A 27,809-nucleotide genomic window follows, 5' to 3' on the forward strand; every position below is an offset into this window, starting at 1 on the left:
AAGTTGTATTTATATTTCGTTTTAAGTTGTATTTATATTTTACTATTTTATATTCGAAATATGCAAAGAAAAACACCGTAACCTTCAAATACTTAAAACCATTCAAACTTAAGATTTTGGTAAAACATCAAGTTTCAGATCTTCCTAAACTCGGGGGGGGGAAATACGTTTTATAAATTATGTCATTCTGTCTGTGAACATGATAGCTCAAACAATCTTTCAACTAGATAAATAAAATCTGATATATGGTTATTAAACGAAATTTATACATTTTTATTAACCGAAACAAATTTTGAATGAAATCTATTCACAAGCACTTTATATATCTGCCTGTCTGAGTTTTATTTCTGTCATCTGACCATTGCTCAAAATTACATGTTCTGTCCCACGTCATAAGGGCATGTTAATGAAATTTACTATTGTATAATATATCAACAGAGTTGTAAGCATTTCCACAAGCTAAAACAAAACTTTTCTTCTTTTTCAGAATTAGCATATTAATTCAAAATCCTCATATTCACCCTTTTTCTTTTATTCTTTGTTTTTTCTTTAGGAATTATTTTTCTTAAATATGTCCCTCTTCCTTATCAGTAGTATAGGATGTCACCTTATGAATTATTTGTCAAAAACATGTCTGGACTATATAGCGTTTGTTTCTGCAAAAGCAGTTGAAGCATTTGTTGCCCACATGGTGTTTGTTTCTGTAATCTCACACCGAAATAAATGTGTCCACCACGTTTTAGCTTCAATACAGCTTAGTTTCCAAACGTTGGATGATTCTGACTATCCAAAACTTATTTATATCTTATTATTTTGGCGTATCTTATTTTTTCTATGAAATCTGTGTGTTAGTATGGCTTCTGTTTATATTAAAAGAGAAAATATTGTTTTAATAAAATATTTTAGTGATTTGAAATTCTTTATACAAACGAAAAAAGAAATATAGCTTTTTTCAGTTAAAAACAAAGGTCTTTTCACATTGCCTTTTTATAAAAAATGTTTTTATCCACATTGAACCTTCAGAAGCAGGAAAGGCACGCCTGCACAGGAAATTACTTATCTTATTATTATTTTTTTTATAGTAAGGCATCAAAGTACTCAAAAGATATCCATATATCCGCTTCAGATTTTGATATCATGTTATTTCTAAAGATTATTTCTCAGTGTAAAGCATAAATGATTCATCTGCTTTGGAAGCAAATTAATTAAGTAAGTGCTTATGTTCTTTTTTGTATTATTTTGAATGATATTACTCTTTTATATGAATATATTTCAAAGCGTACAAAGACAAAATGCGATAATATTCTGAAGCTAACTTTTATTAAACGAATCTGTATAGAGATTTAATTTAAAGGAAATAACCTGCTGAGAAGATGCCCATAAGTTCACTTTTCATTTCGGATATGTGATTTGCCGACTGATTTAATTCAGGCTTATTTATATATATTAATAATAGACGTATAATTGTTTTCTCTAATATCTGCATAGGCTGTATGATGCTTTGCTTTATTTTAAGGAAATCTCTATCTCTGCCAGTAATAAAAGCAAATGTATATACATGCACGTTAGAGTACTGCAATTCAGAAAATTTGATCTAGGCATACCACACGACATATGTAAACTTTGGAGAGTGGAAATGAGCAACTCCGTATGATTTTTTAAAATCTTAATTATTAAAAATTCAGCAATATTTTGGCGTCTTTTTACCATAAGTTTCGAAAATATTGTTACATTATGTTAAAATAAATATTTTTTCATCGTGTTAAAATAAATATTTTTACATTATGTTAAAATTAAAAAAAATTACCTTTCCAGTGGTACCCAGTTTCTGCTGAATAATTTTTTATTTTTATTTTTATCGCTTTTTTTTTAAATTTATGGATATTTTACAAATATATATTCCATAGTATTAGTGATGCTCATTGTGGCTATTAACATTTCATCCGTCTTTTCCCCCATTGTTCATGAGCAAGATATGAAAGATTCGACTTATTTTGTATGTTGAGTATTTCAATATAAATTATTCTTAAGTAAAGTATGCTAAAGTAAGGCAAAATTTTTCAAACTTTATTGTAATTTAATTAAGAGCTCTCATGAAATTTTTTTTTAAGTGAGCCTATTTTTAGATATCGTTGGAAATATGTTGAACAGCTATAAGTCAGTGTTTCCTTCGATTAAATTACTAAGCCGAAATAAATACAAAAAAAAAAAAAAAAACTAATATGAATGTTAAAGACAAAATTGACTCTCTTAACAGATAAGAAATTTTAACTAAAATCAATCCAGTCAAAGCCACGATGCAATTAAAAATTTCATAATATTTTTTTTTCTTTTTGCAAAATTTTTAAAAATTGTTAGTTTTTTGAGATCAAGACTTAGTAATAAACGTTGATGTTTCCTATAAGAACGAATATAGTAAAGAAAATTCTAATAAACACCGTAATGAGACTTGATGTGATAAAAATATAATTGATTTTACTTAATTCAATTATTGTTTTTAATCGGTTAATATTATCAAAATTCTTTAGCCACAGAGTGATCACATTTGAAGCAACGGCTATTGCATTTTGCTGTTTGACAATACATTACATCTCGCACGCAACGTTTGTTGTAGATTAGCTTAATTTCATTCTCAACTCAAGCAAATGGTTTATGTTTATGCTGGCACATCAGGCGTGAAGGTCATGACTTGGTATATTTCATTTATAGAAAAGGGCTTTTATAATATTATACTGAGAAAACTCTTATATAAGCCTTGTTTTGTAATATTATATTGAGAATAATTTGACAGTAAAATTATCATCATAAAAATTTATCTTTTTTCATTCAGTTTACTATTCTTTTTTCTTTTCTGTCTGTAAGAAAGAACTGAAATTTCGAAATGCTGCAACAAAAGCAAGCGAGATCTTAGAAAAATACTGCAAATTGTTACAAACTTCATTTTACAGTTTACTACAAAATAAAATATTGTTTGGGCTGACTGGCTCGGTCACAAGAAACATTCTACATGCAATCATGTGAAACATGCGTGATTCATATGTGAAATATGCATGATTCATTGACCTAAATGAAGACATACTTGCTTCACATGGCAATTAGCGAATTAATAAACAAGTAAATGAAAATTCTTACGAATGCCCTTATTGTTCATAAGAGTTATTCGTACATGATTAATTATTGTAAATGGTAATTAAAAACACATATGCACAAGAGTTCAGAGTTTATTTAAGTGATTGCAGATAAAAGCAAAACTTCTGCTGTTTCAACAACCACTGAACAATTTTTTTTTCTCTTATGTAAAGTTTATTGAAAAACTTTATTTTTTAACTTTTTCATCTTCTTTCACTGTGATGTTGTAAGAAAAAAAAAGATTTTTCAAACATTCCTGAAAAAAATGTTTATAAAAATAATTTATTAGCATTTGAATTGAAGTAGCAAAAATCAACATAAAATTATTATCGGAAAAAATCATATTTCCTAAATTAGCAAACAATTTTTTTTCATAAACTTTAAATCATTTAAAAATATTTTATTTTATCTCATAAGAAAAAAACATGTAAAAATATACGAAACATTTAAAAATTTAATTAATCGTTGAAAAAAATTGATTTTGATTAGTTGCATTACTTCAGATATTTTAACTTTTTGGTATGCGAAGTATAAAAAAAAAGTATTGTAATCGAAAAAAAAAAAAAAAAAATCGACCTTGAGATTTTTGCAAATTTTCTCTTTTCAGATCTCCCTGTGTCTGAAAAATATATTTTTGAAATTTAACTGTCTCTCTCTCTCTGTTTGTCTGTGAACTCAATAATTCAGAAATACTTTAAGTTACACAAATAAAATTTGGTATATGACCAATATACCAATTTATAGTTTTTATCAAATTTTGAACAAAATACATTAAAAGCATTAATCTATCCAGCTATCCGAATAGACGTTAACATGATAATTATAAAACGAAAAGAGTTACATGCATAAAATTTGGTACATAGATTTAGTAGATAAAATGCAGGTCTGAATCAAATTTGGAGCTAAATACATCAAGGGACTGATCGTCTTCCCGTCTGTTCTTTCATATGCAAGCACGTAAGATAATTCAAAAACACTATGACTTAAATAAATGAAATTTGGTATGTGATCTTGTGACATCAGTTGTAGTTGCTGCGTCAAATCTTGGTTTCAGCCAGTTGAAAAAAGACGTTGAAAATACATATTCAATTTTTTTGTACTTGTGAAATTTATGCCAAAATTCGCATGGGAGTTAGTCTAGAAGAAACACTAGAATCATATTAAAGATTGATATTTTTTAACGACTGTTTGCAAACGGCATGCAATTGAAACACAAGGACCAAATTTCTTTTCTTTACTAAGAAACACAAACTCTCATGAGTGGGAATCTGATAATACAAATCTGAGCACTCGCAGCGCTTTGCCTAAGATCCACGATTTTTTGCGGGTGGAACGGGATAGCACCTTTGTTAGAGAATATGCGAGTAGGTTTGAAAAGACCACTAGATCTGGTTTAAATCTGTTTGTGATGTATTTGATCACATTATAGACCTATGTCAGAAAGTCTATCCGAGAAAATGCAATTGCGCTAAGCTGGTGAATAAATCTGGCATGCGTCGATACCAAAAATACCCATCAGCTCATTTTTGGATCAAATGTTAGATTCTACTTTTCATTTACATTAACAATTTTTTTTTGTACATTTATGTTGAAATGTTTACATTTACATTTAAAAAATGTAAATGTAAGGTTACCCTTTTTTTTATAAATACATGCTCTATTTTTTCAATTTACAAAAAATGTACAATATTAGTAAAGATTACCTGAATGAATTCAATGAAAATGTTATTTCTGTTCTAAAAAATGTTTTAAAGAAATGTTTTGAAGAAAGATAGTTTTTCCCAAATTTACAGACCTGAATTTCCGAATTTATTAATTGAAATATAATAATTACAAAATTATATAGGGCGACTTACAGTTAATGAAATTTTTTTATTAATATCATTGAGACGCTTTTCCATTATTAGGACACTATTATGTTAGACCTCTGGTCCAAACTGGCATCCTCAATTAGAAAAATAAAAATATCTTTTGCAGATTGAGGAAAGAAAAAAAGCAGGAAAAAAAATAGGGGGAAGAGCTTAAAAAATTATTATAAATAAAACTGAGAAATTAAAAGAACAGAATATATATGCTTATATTGATGTTTTAAAATAAAAATTGTCTGTTTAGCATTCCTAAAAATTTTTACTGTCAGGGAACACTGTAAAAAGAATTATAGCAGATATTACATTTTATTAAAAAGGGGGAACTGCTTTGGCTCCTTGAAGACAGTTTATGCTTTATCTTAATTCGAAATACGGCATTAAAATTATATTCTATGGAAATACGTGGTAGTTTAAAAACATTTCTATCATTATTGTTTTTTGTTTTTGAAACAAAGGAAGAATCATGAAAAGCTGTTATTTAAAAAAGTACAAATGATATTTAAGCTAACATGTCATTGTCAATTATAACTTGTATCAAAACAATTGTCTTCATCTTCAATATTAGAATAAATAAAGAAAAGTTTTTTGTTTATTTAAATTACAGTCAAATTTTTATCATAATCTCTTTAATAATAATTAATAATATTAATTTAAACCTAAAAAAATTAATGCTATTATAAAAATTTGAAAAACGGAATATTGTGGAACTTATTCGTATTTGAAAACCCACATTAATAAGAATATACTTTGGATGATTGTTACGCTTCATTATCTTATCACAGTTAGTTCGTACATTCCTATTATTCAGTTTAGTGTAATCTAATTAATCCTAAACTACATTTTTCTATTTCATTAAATATTTTTTAGATCTGTACAAATGTATGTAAGTAATGAATAGAGGATAGTTAAAAATTCGATTTTGATCTGTATTTTTAATTGAAATTAATTAAGTAAAAACGTTAATCGTCTAATTAAAATTTCTTTTTCAAGAAAATTTGCCATGAAACTTGATAGGAGCTCTGACTTGTTTCGGAATACAATGAATAAATTTTTAATCAGTTTTTAAATAATCATTTAAAAAAATGAAACCATTAAAATTTAATTTTGCCAGTTCAAGAAAGGCTTGGCACTATAGCCTAGTAAAACATGCTATTAGTTATAATTTGATATAGACGTTTGACATGTGACTATGACGTCACCTGATTCGATTTAGTTATAATAAACATAATATCATAGGTAACTTACTTTCAATGCTAAATAAATATATACTTTTTCAGTGATATAAATAGCTCACAAAAATAAATAAATTTGTAAAATCGTTTTCATTGTCTTAATCAACGTTTTAAATATAAATGAACAAACGAATCGTTTAGAACGCCGTAAGTATATAACACAAATGAATGCACAAATCTTTTGCAATTGCTTTATCATCACATAATATTACACCAGATAAAATTTAGTATAGTGTAGAAAGATATTGGAATTTTTAAAGTCTTCTTTATCTGGGATTTAGACATGCTTAAGAAAAATATATGAAAAATTATCTGGAATTTTAAAAAAAATTGAATTATATGGAATTTATTAAAAGTAGATGATAACTCTTTTGTTTGAAATTCCTTCAGAGTCATTAAATGATATTTATTTTCTTGATTATTTTAAATTTTGATTTAAAAAATTAAAAATTAATTGCGTTGAGATTAATAGGATGTTGGCTAATTTATCTTTGATTTTGGAAGCTTTCTGATGGAAATAATGTTTCTCAACCATAAAAGAATCATGAATGGAAGAAGTTTAAGAAGCACTGATATGAGAAAATAAACAAATTACGTGATTTTTTGCTGATTGAAAGATTATGAACAGTATGAGATTGATATCGTGAAAATTGGAAAGGCTTTAATAGATTCTTTATTCGATCATCTTATCTGATGAAAGCAGAAATAATTTATGCCAACAATTGTAATTTTTTGTTGTTGTAACAACTGTAACAAAATCAAGAATATCACACAAATTATTATTACTTTAATTTGTTGGTCGAATACTTTTTTTTTTATAATTTTGACAATGTATTTCAAAATTGCACAATTTTGGAATATCACTGTATTTATCTATTTTTAAAATGAATACTTATAGAATAAAGCATATTGCCTACTTATGACCTTCAAAATTAATTTCCATGGATGATAAGATATGACATGACATGCTCTTTCTTCGTGACCTCCCATTGTGTAGTACATGATACGTTCTAATGCTCGCATGACATAATAAGAAATTAAAAACTAATTTCCTGACGAAAAGAGTGTTTGTGAGACAGGCGAAATATTCATCCGTCATGGAAAATGTATAATTTTCAGAACAGACATCTTATTTAATTGGAAACCCCAAGGAAATGGTTCCACAGATTACTTGTTCAAGATAACATCATGGGGTCTCTAGACGACAATGGTGACACGCTAGCTCTAAGGACAAGGAAAAATTGATAATAATTTGTCACTTTTTTTCCACTTTCAGAAATTATTGTTCAAACTCACAATTCACAATATTTTGGTGACGTGTTCCATTAAACATTGCGTGGTAATTCAAGGAATGTTTCTGGTATAAAATAACAAGTTTGTTCAGTTTGTTAATACTGTTCAAAAGCTATCTTTTAAGGTAAGATTGTGAATTTCTTTAAATATGGTTTTCTTAATAGTTTAGATATGTCTTGCTGCATATTCATACGCTTAAAATAACAAAAATTCGATATAAATATTTATTAGGTTAATCTGTTTGTTCATTGTAATATTCAATGAATGTAATATTTATAAATCGGATAGTTTTAAAAGTATTCTTTAAGAGATTCTTTTTATATTTGAAATATTTTTTTCAAAGAATTTTGTGCCCGTATGAAAACATTATTTCTAAAATATGCTCGAGTGCCACAACGGAAATTTGTTCGTAAGATAATCAACGTAAGAAAAATGGAAATCAAACAATGTAAGATTCTTGATAAAATAGCATTCATTCATAAATATCTTCTTTTAATTTCCTCCTTGTTGAAGCTTTTTTCTTTATTGATAAATCACAAAACTTCTAGCTTTTGAATAAAAATTAAAAAAAAAAGTGTTTGGTTTAATGATCAGCAACTATTCACCTTAGAATTTTTTATTTTTTTTAGTGATGAAAGTATGATTGCATAAGATACCAGAGTTAAAACGAGTCATCATGCTACTAACAGTCCAATTAAACTTATAAATATCCACATAATTGACAATCTCGAATTAAATTCTAAAAATCTGAAATATATTTTTTAAAAATCATGGTTGATGAAGTATTTGCTGTCTCATTTCATTACAAATTGCGCCAACTCTTCTATAAACTAAAGAGATGGTCATATCTTTAAGATATGACAAGACATATAAGATAAGACAATATCTTTAAGATTGTTATTTCATGTATTCTTCAATGATAATATAACAGTGTTTATACATTCTCTAATATTCAATTCAACAAATGTTTCTAATTTCAACAAATGTTTTGGCGTTTTATCCTTGGCATTTATGAATATTACCCAAAAAAATCAAATCTGTGCTTTAGACACGTTATTCTAATTGTCTAATTTCACCAATCTAGCTTTCTTCGTTTCTTATTTATCGTGTTAACTTATAGTCGAACAGCCGATCAGACAGAGTTCTTCTGAACAAATATTACACAGAATTTGAAAGAAATCTGCAAATTTTTCTAAAGACCGTATACCTGATTTCATCTGTCTAGCTCAAAGAGTTCTCGTGTTATCCTTGTCACAGAGAGCTCGACATTTCACAAAAATGTGTTTTTCGAACAGAGGGACAACTAGATTCTTTAAAATCTCGAGTTCGAATTTTTTTTGACTATTACTTTGCTTTCTTTATACTATGCATACGAAAAAGCAAAAATGATGCTGTTTAAAAATTACATTTATTTACCTTGCTTATTAAGACAGTGAGATCGTGCACAACATGCATCTCCTCTTCTGATTCATCCATGCTGTCATCCATACTGTCATCATGACTGTCATTCTGCTCATGCTCCTCAGAGTCATGGGATGAATCATGATGATGATAATTATCTTTGAACTTTTCTACGCAGCTGCTAACCTAAAATAATTTAAGAACAATTTTTATTTTCTGGTTATTTTTTAAATGTTTATGTAGTCGTATCTATTATTCGAATTCTAGCTTCTCTTCTTTTAAACTTCAGTGATGTTTTTGGCACTTTTATGCGGTATATATCATTAAAATAAAGTTTGATTAAATTATTTAATAAAAGACCATTTATTATAAGCTTCACATGATCTTTTTAACGGTAAAATGTATTAGTTTAATATAAAAATATAATATTATATTATATTTTTATATTAAAAATATAAAAAATATTAATAGAAAAATATAATAATTTTATGGCTAATATAAAAATTTAGCAATTTCAAAACCATGGTCAGTCGCATTTGTTACACGGGGGGACAGCGTAGAACTGTAAATCTTAAAAAGAAAAAGTAAGAATCATAGTCATAAGTTTTCATGCTTTTGAAACGAAAATTTCATTCTGGAATTTAGATGACTCAACAGTTTTTTTTTTTTTAATTCTTAGAAAATGAAAATCCCTAAATTTCGTTAAGTTGAAGTATTTTTATACCTGAATTATAATAGAAGTGCATTTATTTTTTTAAAAAAATTAACGGCGTGAAATAATTAATTTCAAAGGCGTGCATATGCATATGCCATATAAAATATTCTTTGAAGAAACAAGTATGAAGTTCTTTAAGAATTTTTATTTTTCAGAATATTAAGAAAATTGTCCACTTTTTAAAATCTTTTATCAATATATTTTATATATGTAAAGCTTTTGTAAAAATTTTGTGTGTATGCAAAATATTTTTTGAAGAAACACACGTGGAGTTCTTTAGCAATTTTTATTTTTCGTGATTTCGAGAAATTCATCCTTTTTTTTTAAAAATTTTTTTTATTGAAATTTCTTTGTCAAAATCATAACGACCGAAGAGTACCGACTTCGAAGGCACAGAGTGTAAGAAAGTATTTTGAACTTATACAGTTTTAGAAATGAATTTTGTTGATACCAGGTTTTGATCATTCTGAGAACATAAAAGCTCGCGCAACACAGAAGTTAAAGTGGATTCTGGAACTTGAATGGGTAGGAAATTATTTTCAAAATGTATATAATATAATCGCAATTAGATTTAGCTTCTTGGACAATTAATATTGCTATCACATTTGACTTACATTTTGTGCATACATTGGGTTCGCACACATTTCATTGATAATTTCACAGTAATCACAAGCCGGCTTCGTTCTATTGAAGTATTTAGCCCCACAACTTTTCCACACTATTTGCACCTAATAAAGAAAAAAGAAATATGTATTAAAATTTTTCTTAAAGTACTTATAAAAATTTAACAAAAATTGTGAATTTTATATTTCATTATCTGTTTTCTTTAAATAAATGCTATAATTCTTACATTACATTTTCGGACAAATAGGTATTATTCGGTCTTACATTTCCACATTTTGATAGCAAACGTTTAATTAGTTATAGTTAATTTTAAAAATTAAAAACAGCATGGACATGCTTATGTTTTTATATGAAATGCAATAGCAATAAATATCCTATGTAGGATGTGTACTCAATTAAAAGATTATGCAAATTCATAAATCAGGGGATCGAAGAAGATTTATCTATTGATTATTATTTCTGGAGGAAGAAGAAGAATATAGCAAAATGCATAGATCGAAATACTTTTGGCATATGGCTTTGCGGACTGTCTTGGGGGCTTTGGGGACCGTACAGTCAACTGCATCCCCGCAATGTTAAACTGTTCGGATTTCATTTCTATTTTAATTTGGTCGATTTAATTTCATTTGGAAACAAACCGTTTAGGAAGCCAGACGTTATCGAATAACATTACCGGTGCAATTTTTTTTTTGTATACATCGTAGTTCTTCAATTTGTCTTTTTTTGTATTTTTTTCTATAAAATCTATCTATTTTTTGTATTTGTTTCTATAAAATTTTTCTTTTCAACCGTAATCGCTTAGGTATTTTAAAACATTTATATGATATCTGCATTAAAAGTTTCAAATGAAAAAAAAATATTAAAAGTATTAATTTAGTTTAATTTAGCATTATCTGCCAATTCCCTATTTGCACAAAATGTACAACAACAACATTGTTACGATATCTACACAATGCTGGACAGCATTTAGAATGTTGGACAATATCGAGGTGATATCGTACAATATTTTATGCCAATAGGATTGGCTCATTTGTGAAGTATATTTTATGTTCAAATAGACTTTAAATGTTTTTGTTAACAATAGATATAATGTTCAATAACACAATGATAGCATAGAAGCTTTAGCAACATGTTTTCAGAGACGTTTTTATGAGACCCTTGCATGTCGAAATATCGATATTTTCGCAATATTATAAACCAAACGGAAATATATCAAATACTAAATAAATATAAGGAAAATATTTTATTCTTTTTATTATGAACATGTATTTGCAACGTGCTCATTGTGCATTTTAAAAGTAAATTCGAATGATATTGTTACGTTCAAAGTTAAATTACCTCCAAAGGCATCATCTTCATACATCTGATCAGTTCTCCACGAAATTTTCCGTCATCAACTGAAAAAAAATACAACGTCACAGCCAAGCAATTAGAGCAAATGATGACTTGGATAGTTAAATAAAACAAAAGTGATTATCATACAAATGGAATGTGATAATATACATAAGAGAATAAACTTTTAATTGCATAAGAAATGTATAACCTATAACAAATTCGTGCTCACAAATTACGCATTAAATGTGTCGCACGAATTTAATTTTGGAATTCTTGGCATATCTTGCTCAAAGAGAAAAATCGTGATTTGTTTGTTTGAATGAGGGGGATTTAGGGATTTTTAGCTACAAAGGCTGTCATCCCAAAATCGTGATATATAGTAGCAAGCAAGATAGACATTAGACGGCGCAGATGCAAAACAGATACTTCCACGATGTTGGATGATATGAGTAATTACGCTGGCCATGAATAAATTAATATAATTGAAAAAAATTGAATTTTTAAATTTTTTTAAAGAAAATCAACATTTTTTATTAATTTTTATAATATTCTTATATTTAATATATTGTTATTTGCTTTCTAATATTCTATTTCTAATATATTATACTTTCCAGTATTCTTATTATATTTTTAATTCCTATTATTATAATATAAATTTTTTAATATTTTTGTTTTTTATTTCTCTTTTTTTTCATAAATGAATGGCAACGAAACACTTTAAGCTACTATAATTTTCTCATCTTTTTTTGGCAAAATTACTTTATATTTGTCTACAATTTTTAAAAGCACTTAAGGAATACTTCAAAATTTTCATTCATATAGGACAAGAAACAATGGTTTAAAAGATTAAATCTTCAGCAGATTTATTCATCGTACATCAAAAATCAATCATTATTTAACGAAAAATCATTAACCATCCAATCATATTGTCTAGATAATTTACTAAATTTATAAAATTTTTAAGTGCTATAGTAATCATAAATCTTAATTAGGCTCAGTTATGAGATTAGTAATTACAGCTTTGGTTTGTTTCTGTAAAACATTAAGAAAATATTCTAAGCCAAAAATTTTTATAAAATTGATAATTGCATTAAAAATATTCTAATCAATGGTAGCTGATTCAATTTCACATTTGCAAATACAAAGTTTGGTTTAAAATTATGAACCTAACTTTTACAAAACTACAGTTTGCTCCCGTAATAACTTTTCTTTCGATTTCCCGTTTCATCTTTGAATATGTAATCTCAATAATTTTAGGGCAATTTTAATAACCTATTATTTAATATTAAATAATCGATGATGATTAATAATGATGAATTCAACGTCATAAAGTATAAATTTTACTCTAAACAATATTTAAACAAAAATACTTACTTTTATCACATAGTTTCCCATGTATCTGATCGGCTAATTCTATGCTGTTAGCCGTTAAGGCAAAGAGAACCAAGCCGAGCTGATAAAGGTAAATTCTGTATCCGAGCATCCCGGTATCTTTGATGGCAATCTAAATAACACTATATTGCACTATGTTGTTTTAAGGTAATGTAAATAAATCTCGGAAGCTTATATACAGATTTTTTCAATGGTCTAAAACACATGGTTCCTTTTATTCAAGGCCATATGAGTGGCCATTTGAAAATTAGAACAAAGCTGGAAAATTAAGGGGGTGTACAAAAATCACGAAAAAGATTTGTTTCTAATGAGAATTCGACAAAATACCCAACCTAAAACGACTTATTCGAAAAATATTATTCTAAGGTATATAAAAATTTCTATTTATTTTTATATATTAGGCAATTAGGTGTTATTCTTTTTCTAAACTTGACTATAAATTTCTACATGACGTTAAAAAATTATTGATATTTTTATAATATTTTGATTTTTTGGGGGGAGGGGGCAAGAATTTTTAGCATCCCTTTTCAGCTTTGAAATTGAAACTCATACTTATCGTACTCATATTGTCGAATCATTCAATCTAGCATCATAAAAAGCTTTTTAAAAATTAATTAATTAAAAAAGATATTGAATTTCATGTATTTGTTTCTAAGAAATATTTCATTCTAATGCATTTTCTGTAAGAATTTTGATTGTATTTTATTTTACTATTTCGCTGCCCTAATACATATAATATATCTATATCTTGTTAACCTTAACCATATATCGTGAAACTGCAAAAAAATCAAATTCCTATCTTCTTTGTGTATGTGGAGATAAAATATATCAAAGTTTTCCTTCAATACTTACTTAGGAATAAGTCGTTGATTTTCTACTTTTATAGCCATATCACAATTTGAATTTTTAAAAAATACAATTATTATTTTTATTATGAAATGTGAAATTTTAAATATTAAATTTCCTTGAAATTTCAGTTCTAAACTAAAATTTCCAGTTGTATATTTTTCAGTTGTAAATATAGTACTTGTTTTGAAATTCAAGATCAAAATTATCACTTACTATCATTATTGTCAAAATATGAATGGAGAAATTTTTCAAAGATAATTGTGCATAGAATTTCTTCACCTGAAATTATATCTTCAAATTCTACAAAACTAAGATATAAGAAAAGAACATATATATAAAAAATTAATTACATATTTCGAATTAAAATATAGAGAAGGAATCTTTTAATAGAAAAATTAATAAACGCCCTTAAAAATCCCATAATTATATCATACTCTCGCAAAAGATTAATTTGATATTCGTTAAAATACCAGTTTATTGAAATACGGGATAAAATATAACTGAAACTTGTGCAGTGGAGCTGAATTAATGCTAACATATAGATTTATTTTCTGAATAATAAGAAAATCAGAACTTCTAATTTAAGACATAAATTCTAGACGAATACTTTCCGAATAATTATTTTCTTTCTTAGCGCATAAACTTAAATTCATATAATTCTTTCAGATCATCCAACTTTTCAGAAATTTTTTTAAAGAAAGGAACAAACAAACAAATAAACGTATAATTTAACTTCTCAATCAAATTTGGACAATACAGCAGGGCAAGGTGATATCAAAAGGCAAATATGGGCTGGCCCCCTTAAGTTGACAGCATTTCCTCTTTTCTTTTGTTGGCTAGAATACTGGGATAGCCGCTGTTCCTAGAATGCCAGGTGCAGTTGCAATAGTGTTGTACTTGAATGTTTGGGTAGAATACTTTTGTTTCTTTAGTATAGCGTTTCCGCCATGAGCACATAAAAAAAATGTCGGATGTCTGTTCACAATGTTTGTCAAAAGATTTCACGTATCTTTAGAATTTATTTTAAATAAACCAAAATTGGCTCTTGCAAATATATAAAAGCACCTTGATAAAATCCTCAATGATAACACTGCCTTGAAGTCTGGTAAACATTATTTTGTCTCCTTGGCTATTTCCATCTAAGGTGAGAATTTTTTAATGATTACAGATTCGAGATAAATACAATTATCATAATATATTAATGTTTATAAATTACGTTCACGAATTATATAATCTTTTAGAAATCAAATCCTTTTACAAATTGTAGTGTCTTTGCCTTGAACCATTTCTGAGTAATGCACCTTTTTTACTTCCTCGGATGAGAAGTATAGAAATATTGCCGGTTTGTCAGTAAACAAGATAGCTGAAAACTCAAAGAGAAAGATACATAAGATTTAAATCCTAAACTTTTCATAACAATTGCACATGTGCATTAATTTTCCAGTTAAATCCTTCATTTAACTGGGTTGGCTGTCTATCAATTAATCTGTTCCAAGGTATGAGAACGTTATAGCTAAAAAAACTTTTTTTTTTCTCTTTGTATTAAAGCTATAGCAGAGTTTCTTCCACCAATCTTCTAAGAAATAATTAAAAAACTAAAATAGCATTTTAACTTAATTTTATTTTCAAAAATAAACAAAATGATTTAAAATCATCGGTCGAAAACAGGTTTAAAAAACTACTTAAAAAACGGCGTACTTAAAATTATAAGCATATACAAAAAATATATAACTAACATAAATACAATTTAATTACAAAATCATACAACTAATCAAAAAATAATTTAAATCAGTCCGCATCCGTTGAAAATAGTTGTCAACAATCAGAACACAATGCGCATGCGTGAATTTTCAACGCCAGTTATGGCAACGCAAATGCGTGAATTTTCTACGGCAATTGGAGTACCGCTATGCAGATTTGAAAATTTTAATTTCCTTTATTCTGTTTTATTTTAATTCAAAAGTACTTCAGAATGAATCTGAAAGATCGATTCATTAGCAATGCTTAATTTTAAATGCATCAAACATTAAGAAAATAAACAGAATCGTTTGAAATAATCGATCGAAAACATGTTAAGCCCAACCTCATTAGCGTGGGGAAAAAAACTGAAGCCTTACTCATTTGGTGGTGAGGAAATGAAGACTTTTTTGTCGGGAAAGTTAGTTTTTAATTAATAATTAAAACTCTAATTAAAAATTAAAAAAAGAGACCCTAGGTGTACATTCCCAACCTCCAAGGTATACATGTACCAAATTTGGTAGCTGTAAGTCAAACGGTCTGGCCTGTAGAGCGCCAACACACACACACACACACACACACACACACACACACACACACACACACACACACACACACACACACACACACACACACACACATTGAGCTTTATTATAAGTATAGATTAATCGAAATATTTTTCCTTCTTCAGTAGAAACTTAGTAAGCATTTTTGCTGTCATCGTTAGATTTAGGTAAATAACTTTTGATCTTATAAAATGTTTACAATGAAATTTAATTTTAAGTGCCGTCAATATGCACAAAAACTTTTCAAAATAAATTGAGAACCTAATGTTCTATTGTTTTGAGAAAATTTGGCACAGAATTTGAGAAATTTTGAGGACGTAACATTTTATGAGCATTAAAATAATGTAAAATGTATTATCCTAATAATGTAAATTATCAGCGCAAACTTAAGATAAAGCATTGCAATTCCAAAATTTCTTGATTAAATTATTAACATAATAGAGAAAAATTAAACCATTTAAAATTTTAAGCCATCCCTTCTTGATCATTCCAGTTTAATATTCTTTTATTTTTTCATGTAATTTTTTAAGAATTGGAAAATATCAATCAAATATTTCTTCAATGACCAAATTATTCGAAAAAAGATCAAGTCGAAAATAAACAGGAAGATCAATAATTGAAAGGTAAAGTAAGAAGTCCTTAATTATTCAAAATTACTGATCTCACTTCTCAAATTAGCAAAATACGTCTAAAAAGGCTAAAGGAACAGTTATCATTATTTAACTAAGTAATATAAAAATAAAGCAAATAATTAGATGAAAAGAAAACTAAAAAAACAGAGTGAATCTTGATCTCCAGCTTATCAAAACCTGCAAGCTCGCTATTGCAGAAGTTTTGGCCATATGAAATTCATCAATTAGGCACAATAAGAAATTCATCGATTAGGAAGCGACTGAGTCAAGAAAATAATCCTCAGAGTACTTCATTTAGAGTTATTTTATATTTATCATAAATAAAAAAATAGGAAGTTAATAGAATCTGAAGATCTTTTGACGAAAAATTCATTCAAAAAATTTGAATTGTTCAAAATCTCAAAATAAAATCAGCCTGAGTAGTCCCTAAGAAACTTTCTCGCATGCACTATAATAAAGGCGTTATTCTCAGGAAAGAAAATACGAGCTTGACAAAACCATAAATCTAGCGAATATTCCGAATTTTATTTTCAGAATCCTGCCCATGAGCGTTTTGTGATCGTTAGTATAATAGCGAAAAGCGATTTAAATTTTAGAGGCTTTTTGTCGAACCCATTGAAACCAAAATTGGACACAGAATTACAATTTTAAAAACAACCCAATTCCATTTACCTAGGATGTTGCATTTTTGAATAAAGGTGAATCCTTTGATGGATTTGGTTCTAAATTTGATGCGATTTTGCATTTAAAATGCTAAAACTGTGTATCAAATTTAATCTGTCTAATTTTATAGTTATCGTGTTCCTTTTCTTTCAGACAGATAGACAAATTCCCAGGGTTATATTTCGTTCAAAAAGTAATAGAAATCTAGAAATTTAGCATTACTACTTCATGCCAAATTTCATCCCCGCAGATGAAAACATTTTGTTATTATGTTCATAGAAGCACTGACTTTATTCTAAAATATATGCTTCGAACTCAGAAAGGTCTGATATGAAGAAATTTATCAAAATTTCGTATTTCAATTTTTTAGTGATGTCATTGCATGTTTCACATATAATTAAGCAAGAAAGAAAATTGTTGCGACTCTTTTCGCCTTTGGTCTCAGTAAATTTTCTTCCAGAAATAGACTACCTGCAGGATCATCATGACCACCTGGATTCTTGTTTTTGCTATTTGTGTGATGGCAGCCATAGCCGGCAGCCACGAGCATGGAGATGAAGGAGAATATGGAAAGCACAACGAATGGAGAGAAGTTATGTGCGGTAGGTGGTCTCCTTCACTTTTTAAAGTAAACCTTGTATTATGTTTTAAGCATTTTACATTATATAAACCGGCGTCCTGGCCTATGGGTAGCATGTTCTCCCCGTGATCAGGGCTATCCGGGTTCGAGTCCTGGTTCCCGCATGATTGTTCTTTTCCCCATTCTATCTGTAAGGTGTGTGAAAGAGCCCTCCCCTCTATAAAATGGGGTTGTGAATGTCATCCTCATATGAGCGTAAGTCAGACCTCGCGGTGATCAGGGGTATTTACACTCAGAAGCAACTGCACCCCTCTTTCCCCAATCTCTCGGACTTGGTTTGAATTGGTGTTCAATCCAAGAGGGATAAACAACAACAACATTAGATAAGTTTCAATTGAGGAAAAGATTGTCTTCGAATAATTAATCTAGTATTTTCGATAAAGCTGATTTCAGGAAAAATTATAAAGCAATAATTTATATATTTGGACTAGTGAAATGAAGCTTTTCAGTTTTTCGAAAAGGAAACATTCATTGTAAACTTCAAAAAATTAGACTGAGTCCATTTAAGGAGTTTCGATCTTTCAGTCAGAAAAAGATATGTATAAATTGCGTCTTGCATTTGTTTGTCAGAGCATTTGCGAATAAACATATAATTCTAAATTACGAATGATTCTAAAATGCAGTTACTTGTATGAAAGAAATTTTACACAAAGATCTTATTCAAAACTATTGATTTATATCAAATTTTAGTATAAATTCGTGGATGGTAAAAAATATATATCGATAACAAAGCCGTACTTTTTTATTTTTTGAAGTAACAAATACAAATTCAAAACCAATGCAAGTTGTAAACAAATTGTAAATCATTTTTTGCAATAACAAAAAATAGTATTACCAAAATTTTCTAAACGTGTAACCTGCCTTTTACAAACCTACATATTTTAAACTGCTGTATTTGCCAGCTCGTAGCCACTCACTTCCATAGAAAATAATTAAATACAATTAATTTTTTTCTGTATGAATTAGAGAAAGAATATCACAACAGTCAACTTTGCACCACCGATTTTCCTTTTTCTTTTTTTTTTTCTTTGATTTTTAAAATAACTTAAAAACCATTTTCTTTGAATAAAAATCTCTAAATTTATGGTTAACACCAACAAAAAATAATCTATAATGTTATGAAATAAAAAAATATATTAGAAAATTTTCAATGGTTAATTTTTGATACTTTTAGAGAACTTTTTCGAAGAGGTGTCGAATAGTTTTATTACATAGAAAGTTGATAAAATCATTTTAAAACTCGCTTTATAAGCATAAGAACGCTATCAAATAGTTATGCATATTAGCATTTAACTGAGTTAATAAATAATTAAAATTTTTCTTTCAATTTAAGGCATATATAAAGCATTACTATAGAAGATTTCTGTTTATATATATATATATATATATATATATATATATATATATATATAACATTTAGTGTGTTCTCTCCTTTTTATGAGTTTTCTTTCAATCTTTTTTTTAGATTAAAATGGGGAAAAGATTTTTTGTGTATAAAAATTTCTTATTATTGTAGAAGTGATGAAAAATTATTATTAAACCCAAGGAAAGATTCTTGTATATAATTATAATGCGAGATTCCAATTCAGTTTTTTTATATCGTAAACACGGTTATTTTATACCACCATGATGAAACATTTTTACTTAATTTTATGCTAGAAAAAAAAGATGATAAGTTAAATCTAAATTTAATTTAATAAAATTATAAAAATGCTATGGGAAGTTTTAGATAGTTCAAATTTTTCTGGAAGAGATTGTGATAAAAAAATTAATTTTTCACAATACTTGTTTTAATTTTTTTTTATAGTTTGAGCTAAAGTAGACCGTAATTCAGTAAAATCATTTTTTTCACATCAAATATTTCCATCTCAAAATACTGTAAAACCATGTTAGAACATTATACCTAATCCATTCTGTGCTCTCCTATTTATATGAACCTAAGTATTATCTTCTTATCAGTCATTTATAAGTTTTAAATCAGTTTTACCAATCCTTGTCATTGCAATGTTTGCAAAAAGGGGTCTTTTTTTCAATAAACTTTATAAAATAAGACTGATTTCTCTAAATTACTATGCAAACCTGGCACAATCAATTTGTAGCTAGTAATAATTTATCAATTTTTTTGTGTTGTGTGTGTTACACCAGGACCAGATTAACTCGCACTTACATTATTGAATTCGATCTTCGTAGAAATAATCAAGATGTAATATTCTCTGAAAATATTTATTGCAATTATATATCATTTATTTCTTATTCGTTCTCTTTCATATTACTTGACTGATATAAGATATTTTTAATTGTGGAATATTTTAGGGCAATTGATTTATTGATTGATATAAGATATATTTGATTCATAAAATATTTTATTGCGGTGTTCTGTCAACTGGCATTTACTGAATTTTTCTCCATTGTACTATTTCAGTTTTTTAATGCGTTAGCTTCTGAAATAAAGGAAGTTATTTGTAAATATAAAATTATTTGCTGGTAGAAGATAATATTATAGAACATTTATATACAAATAAATCTAAACCTTATAAATTTGGATTTTGAATAGGAAAGGATAGGGATCTGAAATTATTTTGATTATGTATTTACGATATATTCACAGTACAATTTGTTAGAAAAACTGTTAACGGTAAGTGCAACTCTGAAACCGTAAGTTACATCTCTATCCTATCATATTGGAGAGCTTTCTTGACTTGGTACTTGCATTTAATGCAAAATCTGAACATTTTTTAAGGTTTTCAAATCACTTTGCGAATTTTATTTTAAAGCTATGAAATATTTTTTAATTGCAAAACACAATAATTATTTCCATGCTTGGAAATCTTCATTAGAGCGAGTAGTTATTTATAGTTAAGAAAAAGAAACATATTTCTTATAACATTCATATTATATGATTTTTGATTGAAGAAAATTCTGGTACACAGTGATTACTTAATCACCGTGCATAAGATATTTTTACAATAAGGAACAAAGAAGCTGAAAAGAATAACAAAAGAGAAGAATGAAATATCAATTTTCACCACTGCACTTGCTGTATTTTATACTATATGATTCTGAATAAACTTTCGCAGTTATAATAATTTAATTGTTTTCCCTTTTAATTTCTCCTATACGAAATACTCAAAGAAAAGCAGATGTAGTTCTTAAAATATAATTTCACGAATTCTGTCAGTCCACCCATTCGTTTATTTGTGAAAACGATAATTAAAAAACACAACGAGATCTATGTATATGTAATTTATCGTATGACATTTTTGTTAGAATTGTAGATCTAAAGGATTTTTTCATAGAATTCCAAACAACGTTGAATATCAGTCAACCAGTCGATTTTTGTTGACATGGAAAAAAAATAATAATCTCAGAATAACAATAGATAAATGTATAATAGCATAATAAATAGATAACTGTATTTTTATCTATTAAAATAACAAATAAATGTATTTTTTATATTTGATTTTTTCAGAAAACTGAATTTTTTATGATTTTGTATATAATTTTTCAATGGATAAACTTCTTACTTATATGAGCAAGATTGTGTGAATTATGTGATTATGACTCACCGCCACAACAAGCAAGATTTATTAAATTTAATATGCTGTTTTGATATTCACACTGACATTTTATAACAAAATTTTGGACATTATCAGAAAATCATGTCCAAAACTTAAAAAAAATCAAAAATCAGCGAAAATTTCCCCAAAGCCTACTCAACTGACTTTACTAGATTATAAAGCTAAGTGCAAAACATTTCCGAACAGTTTACATAAAATTTTGTTTTTTATCTCGGTACTCGAAATCCAATTTAACATAAGCAGGTGATTCAACAAAATCTGGATATTTCTCCTTTAATTATTTCTGATTATCTTTCTCGTTTGTAGAAAAAGCAGACGATAATCTTTATAAAGACATGGATGCCTGCTTCCAATCGGAGAGTAAGTTGGTAAGTGATTAGTTTCATCCTTTCTAAGATCGTAGGTTCATTGTTTTAAATGCCAAAGGAAAGCTATTTTATCTCTTATTATTAGAGCTTCAAGCTTTTAATAAACTCAGAAATCATAAAAAATATTAATAAAAGCTTTGACAATATAAGTTAAAAGATCAATATAATTATTGTTATTTTAAAACAGTAATATGTTAATACTGATTCGACATCAAATTCTCGACAAATTATCTATCAAATAAAAACCAAGATGCTCCAGTTTCTGGTTCAGAAATATTTTATTTGTTAGCTATTTAGTAATTAATCAAATTAATTAAAAAATCAGGTTAATTTCGTATAATAAGCTATATGTCTTTTCTTAAATCAATATTAATTCGAAAACTATCATATATACAATTATAAGAGAAAAGCGCCCTTTTGAGGATTAAAGAAATTCAAATGCTTATGAACTGCAGTTATTCTTTTAAGAACTGTAGTTTCTTTTTAACCCAGTATTGTATAATAATTCTTTACAGTTTCAATTTTTTTTAAAAAAAATTCTTTATTAATGCCAAAATATAACAGAAAAATAAATAAATAAAAAAAGAATGTAGAAAAATGCTTTAAAACTGATTCTATAGAGCTCAGAACTCCTAATATTAAAACAAATTTTCATTAACTACTGTGATCTAAAGTATCCAGAATGGCAGTATAAAACAAAAGGTATCAAATTATTGGTCAAAATTTAAAACATCACACTCAAAGTAATCTCTTCTGACTGCAATGCACTTATGTTTTTTTTTTCTATCATCAAAGCATGATTTATAGTAATTTTTTAACCCCCTTCATAATTCTTTTATGGAATTAATCGATTCAAAATGATGACCACAGAGTGACTATTTTTACCATGTAACTAAAAAAAGTTACATGGTGCTATATCAGGTGATTATGAAGCTTCAAGAGCCATATTTGTTAAATGTTTGGTTAAAAACTCAAGAATAATAATTGTACTATGAGAAGGTGCATTATCTTAGTACAAACCCCTTGAGCGATTTTGCCACGTTTCAAACCATTTTAGATTTATTGTTTCATGCAAATGGTACCGAACACTCAAATGATAATTTTTATTGGCTAATTGTCTTATTTACTGATTGGCTATTTGTAGGAATTTAAATTGCAAAACACCACCTTCAGTGACTCTGGCGTACTCTTTTCGATCTTAATTCACTTTTCATATAATTGCTGAGCTCTTTCTATATCAAAAACATATATTTAAGTTTCATCTTTTGTAATAACACATTTTAGAAAGCATCTTTCGAACATGTTATTTTCAGAACAAATTCATTCTAGGAACAACTCGAAAAGCGACATTTTGCATCCCTAAATTTTATTTTAAAATTGCTTGATGGGAACTAAGTGATGTAGAAACTTTTTGAGTAATATTACTTTCTGTTAAAAGACGATCACAAAGTACTTATTCTCTGATTTTATCGAAATCTTGATTATTAATCAAAGTAGAGAATCTACCAGATCGCCGCTAATTTGCGACGGATTCTCTATCATCTTTAAAATTTTTATACCAATCAAATTTAATAATCATCTTTTTAATCAATCAAATTTATTTAATAAATAGCCTTCTTAAAATTTTTTTGCAACGTTTTAAATACTTTTATAGCAGAAATTTCATTGAGGAAAAGAAAACTAGTGCATTTCTTTGCTCAAAACATTCACCATTTCTGAAAATCAGCAGAATGAAAATTCTTAACTCATTAAGAACAAATTAGTTTCAGAGGATAAAAAGAAATAATTCCTGATTGTTTTCAGATGCTTATAGAAGTCGTAAGAATTTTTGATAAAATTCTGCAGACGATATCTACTATAGATGTATTTTAAATAAAATATTCTGGATATATTTTAATCACAGTAGTACATTGGTTGGTTCAAATTATTGCTTATTATTTGCTTAAATTATTGCTAAACGGTTGTTTAAATGATTTGCTTAAATTAAAAACCTTTCAGTCTTTATAATAAAAAAATTCAAACATCATACTTTTATTTTCTATTTTTTTCCCCTTTTTGAGTTCTTTCTTTTACAGGTTCGAGATGCTTTCACTGGTTGCGCTGCAAAAGCTCTTCCAGAATCCAGTGGTTCTGGTACGGAATTTATGAATGCTGCTTGCAAAGATAAATCTTTATTCGTGAAAGTAAGCCTCCATTATTCTATACCAAACTCTTTGAAACATTTATCTTCACACTAAATGGTTCAATTTTTTTTCTAATAATAAATTTTTTTTAACTGGATATTGAATTTCTTGGACGGTAAATCTTTTTGTTCTCAGCAAAGTGCTGTCAGTATTAACTTTTAAAATGCATCATACTTCTTCCCAGTCTAAGAAGAAAAAGAAAAGAGTTAAAAATAATTTAATGTCAAATCCAAATGTTAACATTCATTAAATATTCAGAACGATGCTTCCTATTTTATATGTCTAGATTATTAACAGTTACTAATAATCTAGACATATAAAATAGGACTAACGGAGAGTGGTTCGAACACTCCTGATAAGGCTGTAGATTTGTATATATTAAAATGATTGAACTTAGAAGAATAGTGTTAACTGTTCATGGAATGGTTAAAGTGGTATACACTGCATTTAAATGTATAATTTGTTTTATTTATTAATCACTTAACTTTGCTTGACTACTCTTTGAACAATTATTTTTATATTTATAATTTCATAATAATAAATGCAATAGTTTTTACAATAAATTATTATATAATAAATATATTCATATAATAATATTATAATAATCATAATATAAAAAATAACAATTTACATTCAAAAAATACTTGTGTCAACAATTCATAATTCATGAAAGATTAACCTAATCTTATGATTCTATAAGTGCATTCTATTAAGCATTTAACTCGCTGGGTTCCTAACAATAAATTTCTTTAACATTTCAGTTGGATGAATGTTTTGAAGAACACGAGGCTGATGAAGAATTTAAGAGACGGGTAATTTCTTAAATATTTGAATAAGCATGAACATTATCTTACTTTCTATCCAAAGTGGAATAAATATTTTTAAACTAACTTAAATTATTTCACTTTTCATTTTAGGAGGAAATAACTCCTGATGTAAAGGTAAGTAAAAGAATTTTTTAGGAAATATATCAGCATTCCTCAGTCTTTAAGAAAGGAAATTGATATCATTCTAGTTCATCACCTCACGAATCATTTTAGATGAGAAACTATTACGATTTTGAACTTTTCAATTTAAAAAGACTGGATAATTCCAATATATATATACGCTATTTAGTAAAGCCCGCCATTTAGTGTATGGAATCATCCAAGTGACAATCATTTCAAATCTGTCAAACAATTTAGACATGTTTTTTCAATTTAAAATGACCCCTTTCATTTATTATAATGCTATCCATACTGCAGCCGCCTCGTCCAACGTCCTACTGAAATTTTAAATAACGTGGAATGAATATTTAAATATGAAAGTATTCGAAGTCACTATTCATAATGCAAAGTTTCCGTTTAGTAAAGACAATTTGTATTTCTGTAAATAAGAAAACTATCCTGCATTATCATTGATGTGTTTATAATAGAAAAAAAAATATTGGATTATGTATATTAGTTACCACTGTTTTTCGAAATAAAATGAATATGACTTTTTTTTTACAGAAAAACAGTTTGTATTGAAAACAATTGTAACCATTATTTTCTTCATTACAGTTATAATTTGACAAAATTATTATCAACTTCAGAGAAGAGATATCTGTTATAAATCATTAAGTGGATTCTACGTGCAAAAACTACTTATAACAATAACTTTCATGACATAATTAAAAAAAAATTTTTTTTTGCTCAACTTTATCGACCACAGATGCCAGAACCCAAAATGACTCCTGGTTTAAAATCTCTGCATACTTGAAATTTCTTGTAGAATTTCATCTATTAGGCATGACGGAAGATGAATACAGACAGAGAATAGGTCATCCATCTCAAAAACGGAAGGAGATTTTTCTATTATGTTTGGAGGTGGAATAATAAAAGAATAATTGTTGTCTCATCATAACAAACTACTAGTGTGTCCTCGAAGTTTTTTGAGAGCTGCAGAGGTTCAAAAGTCAAATACTAAAAAGTAATTTTCAAGCCCATAATTCCAAATATTTTTTAATCTAAATTTTGACACCTTATTCAAAAGTGTTCATCGATTTCATTCGCTTCTACTCCATTTCATCTTCATAACTTCAATTTTTAAGAAATTAAAGAAGAAAACGAAAGATGAGGAACGAGGGATGAGGATATCCAGATATAAACAATCTACCCTTTCGAATTGTTGGCAGAAGCTTGTTCATTTTATTTCTGTATGTTCTAATAACAATAAAATCAATAATAAGGAATAAAATTCACAGCGTTTTGAAATTTTACATCTCTTTTTTAATGGTACATATTTATGGGTCCAAAACAATATAAATAATAAATTTGTTTATTATCTTTTATGTCCTTTCATTTTCATAATTTGTTTTCCATTTACAGGCATGTTATGTAGAAGTTTTGAAGAAATACGACCTGAATGATCTCTTGCATTATCTCGAAGAAGAATAACTTCTTATCACCTGCAAGTATTTGCTAGACAGTATTTTGTAAAAAAGCATATAATAGTAGTTGTTATTTTAAATAAAATCATTTTAAAGCAAGTTGTTCTTTTTGTTTGTTATTATTAATTATAATTTTATTTGTTTGTTTCTATCTGACAAATAAAAGGTTATTTCCTATTTAATTTCCATTCGTAGAACAATCTTATAATTTTTAAGGAACAATTCTTGTATACACATATATAAGCTTATGTCGGAAACGACTCTATCGATATGGATTAAATTTGATATTTAGATAAGGTTTTTTTAAAGTTCATTTAAATTGGTGTCCATCCGAAAAAAACACAATTTTACTGAAAAAAAAAAAAAACATTTTTTTATAACTAACTATTTGAGCCTTTTTCTATTTACTCTCATATTGATAATGTCCTCTAGCGCCATTTCGGACCGTTTTCATCATGGTAAAACTAAGTTCAAAAATAAAGGTATTGATAGATAAATTGTAAAATTATTACTGTAATATAGCAGATTGTTTCGAATAACATGTTAAACTATGCGCCTTCATGATTTCTTAAATTTAAATGACCAGTCCATATGTTGGTAAGATTGAAAAATATTCATAAATAATCAGTATGCGATTCATATTTAAATATTTTCTCCGAAAAAACACGATAAAAAAGACGCCAATCGAAACTCGGGTTTCCCAGATTAATAGATTAAGCTTACTAGTCGTTTTCTTTCTTGACTTGGGTTCGAAATTTCCTTAAAGGATTTGCTAGTTGTTTTTCCATCAGTATTCGCTATTAGAGGTAGCACACTAGCAAATTCTAATATTTCTTTTTTAAACTAACAATGTACGCTAATAACATGGAGATACTGTTTACAATTCATTTTTGCCATAAATACTATTTATTTTGTTTCCCATGGATTTATTGTTAGAAATTCAAGCATCAGTGGCAAATCAAAAAACATTAATGACTCAGAATGATGCGTATTTATCTAAATTTGCAACAATGCCATAAAAATAAAGAAATTCATACTGAAATTTCTAAAAAAAAAATAAATAGCGTATGGTAAAGGAAATGAAATGAAAGAAAATAATTTTAAATAACCGAATAAAAATGAAAACTCCTTGTTTTGCAGTTTTGTTTACAGTTCTTTTTTCAATTCTTAAATTCTGTTAAGCTATCTTTACTT

The 27,809-nt window shown here is 27.4% G+C and overlaps 2 protein-coding genes across 3 annotated transcripts; one reads left to right on the top strand and one right to left on the bottom strand.

Annotated features, from left to right (window-relative positions):
- Positions 1-1,099: 1,099 nt before the first annotated feature.
- Positions 1,100-26,714, top strand: LOC129964302 (uncharacterized). 2 transcript variants are annotated; one of them, XM_056079082.1, is made up of 7 exons: positions 1,100-1,209; positions 17,897-18,038; positions 21,961-22,022; positions 24,098-24,205; positions 24,967-25,017; positions 25,123-25,146; positions 26,554-26,714. In XM_056079082.1, the coding sequence occupies exons 2-7, from the start codon at positions 17,921-17,923 to the stop codon at positions 26,620-26,622; spliced, it is 432 nt and encodes a 143-aa protein (XP_055935057.1). In that variant the 5' UTR covers positions 1,100-1,209; positions 17,897-17,920; the 3' UTR covers positions 26,623-26,714. The 2 variants fall into 2 exon arrangements, with proteins under 2 accessions (XP_055935057.1, XP_055935056.1); XM_056079081.1 differs by lacking the exon at positions 1,100-1,209 and adding an exon at positions 7,528-7,646.
- On the bottom strand, positions 3,233-13,120 carry LOC129964301 (uncharacterized). Its single transcript, XM_056079080.1, has 5 exons — positions 12,972-13,120; positions 11,601-11,659; positions 10,253-10,366; positions 8,939-9,109; positions 3,233-3,385 (listed from the first exon to the last, which is right to left on the bottom strand). The coding sequence occupies exons 1-5, from the start codon at positions 13,078-13,080 to the stop codon at positions 3,317-3,319; spliced, it is 522 nt and encodes a 173-aa protein (XP_055935055.1). The 5' UTR covers positions 13,081-13,120; the 3' UTR covers positions 3,233-3,316.
- Positions 26,715-27,809: the final 1,095 nt, after the last annotated feature.

Source organism: Argiope bruennichi, chromosome 3 (genome assembly GCF_947563725.1).
Source record: "Argiope bruennichi chromosome 3, qqArgBrue1.1, whole genome shotgun sequence".
NCBI lineage: Eukaryota > Metazoa > Arthropoda > Arachnida > Araneae > Araneidae > Argiope > Argiope bruennichi.